The sequence below is a fragment of the Limulus polyphemus genome, unplaced genomic scaffold (genome assembly GCF_000517525.1).
Source record: "Limulus polyphemus unplaced genomic scaffold, Limulus_polyphemus-2.1.2 Scaffold7240, whole genome shotgun sequence".
In the NCBI taxonomy this organism is placed as follows: Eukaryota; Metazoa; Arthropoda; class Merostomata; order Xiphosura; family Limulidae; genus Limulus; species Limulus polyphemus.
The window spans coordinates 13,101-22,160 of record NW_013672850.1 but is presented as its reverse complement, the minus strand read 5'-3'; the positions used below and the strand labels follow the sequence as shown (position 1 = coordinate 22,160).

Sequence of the window (9,060 nt, the reverse complement as noted above, 5' to 3'; positions counted from 1 at the left end):
CAACAAAACTAGCTAAACACACTCGTTTCATAGTTTCATCAACAAAACTAGCTACACCTACTCGTTTCATAGTTTCATCAACAAAACTAGCTACACATACTCGTTTCATCAACAAAACTAACTACACATACTCGTTTCATAGTTTCATCAACAAAACTAGCTACACACACTCGTTTCATAGTTTCATCAACAAAACTAGCTACACATACTCGTTTCATCAACAAAACTAACTACACATACTCGTTTCATAGTTTCATCAACAAAATTAGCTACACATACTCGTTACATAGTTTCATCAACAAAACTAGCTACACCTACTCGTTTCATAGTTTCATCAACAAAATTCGAGTGTGTGTAGCTTATTTGTAGCTAGTTTTGTTGATGAAACTATGAAACGAGTAGGTGTAGCTAGTTTTGTAATGAAACTATGAAACGAGTATGTGTAGCTAGTTTTGTTGATGAAACTATGAAACGGGTGTGTGTAGCTAGTTTTGTTGATGAAACTATGAAACGAGTATGTGTAGCTAGTTTAGTTGATGAAACTATGTAAACAAAAAGGGCTAAGGCACCATCCGACCTGTATACCATGGGCCAAAGTAGTTTAAATGTTAGCTAGAAAAAGCTGCAGATAATAATAACAACAGTTGAATAAGATAGGCCTAGAACACCTAGAAAGTTCTGAGGGTGTAGCGTTTTCTAGTAGGTTTCAAAAGTATATTATATATATATGAGATAGTTTAGAATTCAAGAAGAAAGATAGTTGTTTCAATCAGTGTGTTTACTGTTGCCCTTATTAAGGTACTTTGTAAAAGTAAATGGATCTTACGTTAGTCCTAATATTGTTAGAGAGGTTTAGATGACATTTATAATGTAGGCCTACAACAGCGTACAAGTGTTCAAGATTTTAGAAACGTTTAAAGAGAAACTGATTTGTGACTGTTTCGTGGACCGGACGTTGAATTATTTTTCCCAGATAATTTAAAACAAAATCAATGGCGAAAGAACAATGTTACAACAATATACTTTCAAATTTTGGAGAAACTAATACAGGTCATTAATGAGCTTTTATTTTAAGTCAAAGAAGGATTTGTCAAAAATTTGATTGCCTTTTGGTGGTTCAGTGATAAGCTGGAGAGCTTATAACGTTAAAATTTGAAACTCGATCCTTTTGGTGGGCACAATACAGAATGCTCACTTTGCACCTTTGTACTTGACAAACAAACATCTAGCACCCTCCCAGAATGTACTTGCCTTTTCAGCCGTGGGGGTGTTCAATTGTGACGATCAATTCCACTATTCGTTGGTAAAAGTGTAGCCCAAGAGTTAGCGGTGGGTGGTGTTGATTAGATGCCCTTCCTCTAGTCTATCACTGCTAAATTAAGGACGGCTAGTGCAGACAGCCCTCGTGTAGCTTTGCGCGAAATTCAAACCAAACCAAAATATCTTGTTTATATGTATGTAATAATGTATTTCCTTAATATAATTCCCATGAAATGTAAAAACAAAATGTAATAATGTGCCAAAGTCATAAATAATTTAGAAAAAAATATATCACATAGTGGTTTTGATAAACCAGCTTTGAGACGCTGATTTTTGGTATTGTACAGTTCTAGCCTATTGCTCTTTTATTGGTATTTATTACTTTGTATTGGTAAACTACAGTATTGGAATTAATTATAGAAACAGTGGATAATATGCAAATATTGTGGGATATTGTATGAAATTGAACTGTATTAGAGTACAGTTATACAATCAATCAGACCAACACAGTGTCTATAAAACTCCAGACATACTTTTCCCAGCACTAGTATGATGATTGTACTCATGGCTCCCAGGGAGAAAATGTCACATGCTAGCTAGTTTTGTTGATGAAACTATGTAACGAGTATGTGTAGCTAGTTTTGTTGATGAAACTATGAAACGAGTAGGTGTAGCTAGTTTTGTTGATGAAACTATGAAACGAGAACTGGCTATTTTTTTCGTCACCGACGACTCCATCTTTGAAAATCCTCTGAAAGTAATATAAACAGAAGCATGGGCTTCTCAGTAGGTTAAATTTCCTTTGCCAAGTTCTTCTCCAAAGTTACTCAGTTAATTGTTCTCTCATTGACGTACTTCCAAAGAAGATCATGATGGATGAACTTTGGTTTAGATTGTCTAATTCTCCCATATTCTGTAAACCACATCATTGATCCTTTTAGGACAGCATATAGATCCACACAGCACTTGCTTAACTGTGTAGTTTGTCCTTTCTTACAGCCATGTCACTACGAATATCACAGCGACTTTTCATTTTAGCACAGGCTGATTTAAGTCTTGGTCATTGGTGTTCCGCAACCAAAATGCCAAATAGCAAGATGGCTTCAGAAACTTCAGGAGTATAACTTTAACATTATGCATCACCATAGATATACTGATACATTTTCCCGAAGACCATGCATTAGTAAAGAGTTTAAACACTTTGAGAAGAGGGAAGCACAGGATAAAAAAATACCAACTTAAAGTATAGCAACGTGTAGTTAAAGATGTAGCATCTACAAGTAATGATGAAGAACTGATGTGGTCTAACATTCATCTAAAAGATGTCCAGACAAAAGATACAAGTTAAAAAATTAGTTATTCAGTGGCTCAAGAATGGTGCAAATAGATTTTCATGACAAACAATTGTTCCATACAGTGAGATTCTTTATGTATACAAGATGGTTCATTATATCGGAAGTAGGAAGATACCATTGGACTAAGCCAATGACCACAGTTGTTTCTTCCTCAGTTCTACACCCTGAAGCAGTCTGTCCTCTTTAGCCCGGCATGACCAGATGGTTAGGGTCGTGAGTTCGAATCCCCGTCCCACCAAACATGTTCGCCCTTTCATCTGTGGGGGCATTATAATGTGATGGTCAATTCCAATACTCATTGATAAAAGAGTTGGCGATGGATGGTGATGACTAGCTGCCTTCCCTCTAGTCTTTCACTGCGAAATTAGGGATCGCTAGCGCAGATGACCTTCGTGTAGCTTTGCGCGAAATCCAAACCCAACCAAACTGTCCTTTCCACAACCTTCCAACTGTTTGACAGTTGGATGTTATGAAGACACTGGAATCAATAAGAGAATGCTTTTATGGGGTTAGGTGCTGGGGGTCGGTGGTAAAATGGAGTAAAACATATGAACTGGGATGTGAGCAAAAAGGTCCAGAAATCCAGAAAAGAAACAGTATGACATTATTGTGTTGTTCTAGAGCAGTGGTGGTTTTTAACCTTTTTTACTCCATGTCCCACCTCGACACCTCAAAAATTTTGATGCCCCCTTAATATAAAAACAAATTTGGTGTTGAAAAGGTATAATAATATAATATAAAATTTAGAAATTTAGTTTTGAGTCACGGAACGTTTTTCGCTCTTCACACCCAAATGCAATTATTTTATTATTGTAGCATTTTCAAATTACCCCACGTTCAGAATCACTGTTCTAGAGAGAGTTGCTATTGGCATTCTTGGCCTTCTGCCACAGAGAAACAGTGAAAATAGAAACATCATGGCCAGAAGTATATACTGCTCCTAACCAGGAAACAGAGACTTTAGCAAGTAATATTGTCTCAAGATTTGGTATATCTATGAAACTCCACTTCAATCAGGGACAGAACATTGAATCAGACTTGTTTGCAGAAATATGTTGGATCTTTGGGATTAAAAAGAACAAGATGACACCCTTTCATCAGTCTTTTGACAGCATGGTGTAAAGATACAACCACACACTGCTAAATCAGTTAACCATGTATATGTATAAACATAACAAAACGCGAGATCTTTCATTGTTATTGGTGAAGGTATCGGCATCACACTATCGTCACTGATGTTTAGGAAAGATCTTAAAGTGCCAAGTGACCTTCTATACTCTCGTCCAGAAAATAGTCACTCAGGAGTGTCTTATACAGAGTATGTAATATGTAGAAAGATTAGAGAAAGAGCTACTGGTTGATGTTGTTGCCCTGAGTCACTTCCATCGTTATCAAAATGAACAAAAATTTGTGACCCAGAAAAATCATGCAACATTGAAGTGTCTTGATTGGTTGATATTGTAGCCCTGAGTCACTTCCATCGTTATCAAAATGAACAAAAATTTATGATCCAGAAAAATCATGCAACATTGAAGTGTCTTGCAAATGGTTACTGTGTGGTGTTATTATTTCACTATTATTGATATTAATATTTTTAAAAGCATAATATAAGAAGAATGTTAGTATCAGTTGTTAATGTTAATTGTTATTACAAATAACACAGAATACAATCATGAGTTACTTAATTTTACCCAATAGCAATTATGTTTACAATACACAGAGATAAATGTTGACTGATTTTTTTTTTACTCTGTCCACAATTTTAGTCCAAGCCCTCACTTTGTTGATTTTGATTCTGGAAACCTACCCCTGAATCCTGAAATTGATGTTCTGATCTCCCCTGTTCTTCCTCCTGCACAAGAAGAACAGTTTAATTCAAAATATGGGTCAGGGGATGGAGAACAGATTAGCAAAGAGCATCTGAAGACTAGTGGACAAGATGAAATGAGCTTTGGTCAGACTTTTCGGTGGTCAGGTGATGATGATAGGTTAATTGGCAATGATTTTCCTAAGCTGGAACAGCAGAATGTGAAAATAAAGACAGAAGAGAACCAAGATGGCACAGAACTTGAAGAAGGTCCAGAAATAGCCCATGATGAATTTAGTACAAGTTTTTATTCTTGTCCTGAGATGTCCAGATCATTTGCTCTCAGAGCTGATAGTATAACATTGTCCGTGTCTAATTCTATCCAACCATGCTACAACTTAGAAAATAGCACAATTTCATGTTCAACTTCATTGAAATCAAGTTCAGAAGAAGTCAGAAAAAAAGATGGAAACAAAAAGTCTGCAGTAAAGAAAGAAACTTCAAAGAAATATAACAGTTATAGTGAATGTTTATTCAGTGTTTCTGGAAAAGAAGAAAAAGAGTATAAAGGTTCTGAAGATAAAAATACATCTAGTAATTCAGAAGTAAAGCCCAAAACTGTATATACAGAAGAAAAATTGTGTAAAAACTTTGTAATCAAAAAGGTGGAGAAAAATAGTGCCTCAAAAATGAAACCTAAAGAACTCGTGTCTGATACATCAAAAAAGGAATTATACACATCCCAAATGAGTTCATCATCCAAAAGGATAAAACATATTGCCATAAAGGAAAAATCTGATTTGTTCTCAGTAGAAAAAACATCTTCATGTCTGTCTGGAAGTTTATCTAACAAACAGCCAGAAGAGGTTAGAGAAAACGATCATCCAGTGAAACCTCATGTAACCGATGTTATCAATAGAGTTGCCGAAGGGGACTTATCATGTAGCAACACTTGCTTAAACAGTGACATATCAGCAAAGAGGTCTGATCATACAACATCTAGCCTTGTAATATTTGATGATAAGGTCAAAATTGACCCACCCATTTCTGTTGAAGACCCACTTGAAGCTCAGAACGAGCTAAAAGAAAATGCTATACCTTGTGTTTTTGTAAGTATAGATTTAGCTCTTATTACTAGAGTCCCTGCTTGTCCTCCGGGTAAACGTAAACAACAGGATTCTGTCAGGCATTCCCCAAGGATGCATTTAAAAGAAATCAAACAGGACTCTAACAGGAGTAGTGACTGTTTAAATCCAGCTTATGATACTGTATCATCAGTGAAGAGAAAGAAAAGAAACAGACTGAAACAACTACCATGTAAACCTGAGGAGAATAAAAGAGGGGATGAAACGAGGCATATAGTGTCAGCTCCTACAAGATCTGGTTTTCCAGAACCACAGGCTGCTGGGTAAGTATTTCACTATGTCTCTCTATATATTTCATTTTGCCTTCTTACTTTCTGAATTAATTTTCATGGTTAAAAACTTCATATATGCTGTTGTTATTCTCTCCACGATGATTGAGGTGACACATTCCAAATTAACGTGACAGTTACATGTAGTTAACGAATATCTCTCATCAATTTGAAATAATTTTATTAAAATTTAAAAAATTTGTTTAGAATCATTTTAATAACTAAATACTCATTATTTGATTTATATTTAGCTAATTAACAACTTATTTTGGTAAGTTATTATACATTAGCCTTTTAAAGTTCTCGAGCTTTAGGTATTTCATTAAGAAATTACAGTTTCCTCGAGTGTAGTTACAGTTTTACTCAACAATAGCGTTGAATCAATAAATGGTTTCTTGCGCACGTGATTAAGATTATTAAATCATGCAAATAACTTGTAATAAAATAACTCAATTATTTAATAGCTAATTCTGTTCATTAACCTAGTTTTAGATTTGGCCCCATTATATGTCTCCCTTCCCCTCCAATTAAGAAAAGCTAGAGCCAGGATGTTTGCCCATTACCGAAAGTGGAGTCAAAATCCTGAATAACTAATTGTACTATTTGTTCAAGCTCATTTCTAAACTCTACCAAGTCGGACAATATCAGTAAACCACCAAAACCTACGTGACTTTAGGGGTCGTTTACAATTTTCACCATCAGCTGGAGAAGGAGGGAGGTGTGTAGAAGCTCGTGTATGCTTTTCAAAATATATCGAAAGGACAATTTGTTATAAATACTTAACTTGACAAACGTATAAATTTCGATCGCCAAATTTTGTGGCCTTAAATACTTTTTCTTTCTGTTTACTGTACCGTATTTATAATGACTACTCTCTAGTAATACATGAGAATAAAAAAAAAAGATATTTTATGTGTAGGATATCAGAAAGGGGGTTGCTGGTGAGGAGATTACGAAAAAGTGTACGCTTGAAAATGGCGAAAATTGTGAACGCCCTCTCACTGATATAGATTGAACTCGTCATTGTGTTGGTAAGACTCGTAGCAATACGTCAAGATCAAAATATTGGAGCACATAATCAAAATTGTTTGAAATACTATATTTAATAATAGCGATAATGATAGGCCTCTTTCAAAATATTCTTATTTAATTATTTTTAATCCATCACTAGTCTAATCAGACGATAATTACTGTAACTTTATTAACCGATGAATCATTACCGCCAACACTTATTTTTATGAAATGCGAGAAAAGGAAATAATATTTAAGAAAATGGAACGACACGTCACGTGCTCTCACGTCATAACTCGACTTCAGCCACTTGCTGTAATGCCTCTTTTCACGAAACTCCTACATTGGTCTGAGATGATTTCCGTACTCATCATCAGAAATTAGGTTTCAAGCACGGTGGAAGAATAATAGTGAAAACCACACATCATCAAAAACGTAGAAAAGAAGAGTGGACTTGCTCCGCTAAAACATAACAGACCACGATCATGGCAACCTTTCTCTACATTTACTTCAGAAAGAACTATTTGTTTAGATATTTTTAATTTACCAGTGAATGCTAACATTTTCGAAAAGATTTAATACTAAATTAAATTTTTAATTTTGTTATTGTTGTAAGGTATATTTTTAATGTTGTAATTCATTTATTAGCTAGATGGCGTTTAATGTTAAGACAGGCCTAGAAAATTCTAAGCTAACATCAAATTTTTCTCGTACATTCGAAGATGCATTATACATATAAGACAGCTGAGAAATATGTAGAATTATTTTCAATATGGAGAACTCAATCAGTCAGTGTGTTTCGGGAAGTATTTGGATCTGTGTTTGCTCCCACTATTCGAAATCGCTCGAATTCCGGGTCTCATTTGAAAAATTACTACGTTTGTGTGTGATCCCGTGTGCTGACTTCTTAATCAGAATAAATTGATTTCATTTAGTCCTAGTATTCTTGTACTTCATTTGTAACGTAGGCCTATAACATGTTACGACTTTGTAGATGAGTTAAAGGTGGAAATTAAATGTTGAAAGAAGATATTGTACAATTCCAAAATCACAATCAAATACCACTTATATCATGATATATCAACACCACACAGTCAAAATCACAATCAAATACCACTTATATCATGATATATCAACACCACACATTCAAAATCACAATCAAATACCATTTATATAGTAAAATATCAACACCACACAGTCAAAACCACAATCAAATACCATTTATATAGTAAAATATCAACACCACACAGTCAAAATCACAATCAAATACCACTTATATCATGATATATCAACACCACACATTCAAAATCACAATCAAATACCACTTATATCATGATATATCAACACCACACATTCAAAATCACAATCAAATACCTCTTATATTGTGATATATCAAATGTGGTATTTGATTGTGTTTTTGACTGTGTGGTGTTGATATTTTACTATATAAGTGGTATTTGATTGTGATTTTGACTGTGTGGTGTTGATATATCATGATATATGTGGTATTTGATTGTGATTTTGACTGTGTGGTGTTGATATATCACGATATAAATGGAATTTGATTGTGATTTCGACTGTGTGGTGTTGATATATCATGATATAAGTGGTATTTGATTGTGATTTTGACTGTGTGGTGTTGATATATCACAATATAAGTGGTATTTGATTGTGTTTTTGACTGTGTGGTGTTGATATATCATGATATATGTGGTATTTGATTGTGTTTTTGACTGTGTGGTGTTGATATTTTACTATATAAGTAGTATTTGATTGTGTTTTTGACTGTGTGGTGTTGATATATCATGATATAAGTGGTATTTGATTGTGATTTTGACTGTGTGGTGTTGATATTTTACTATATAAGTGGTATTTGATTGGGATTTTGACTGTGTGATGTTGATATTTTACTATATAAGTGGTATTTGATTGTGTTTTTGACTGTGTGATGATATCATGATATATCAACACCACACAGTCAAAAACACAATCAAATACCACATATATCATGATATATCAACACCACACAGTCAAAAACACAATCAAATACCACTTATATCATGATATATCAACACCACACAGTCAAAATCACAATCAAATACCACTTATATAGTAAAATATCAACACCACACAGTCAAAAACACAATCAAATACCACTTATATCATGATATATCAACACCACACAGTCAAAAACACAATCAAATACCACTTAT

The 9,060-nt window shown here is 34.3% G+C and overlaps 1 protein-coding gene across 1 annotated transcript in view; it reads left to right on the top strand.

Moving 5' to 3' along the window:
* The window catches only part of LOC106474453, a gene marked incomplete at its 3' end in the record, with an annotated part of 34,131 nt that overhangs the window by 14,334 nt on the left and 10,737 nt on the right, over positions 1–9,060 (top strand). The window contains exon 4 of the mRNA XM_013935146.2: positions 4,382–5,830. Coding sequence (XP_013790600.2) covers positions 4,382–5,830 — 1,449 coding nt within the window. The remainder of the gene's footprint in view (positions 1–4,381; positions 5,831–9,060) is intronic.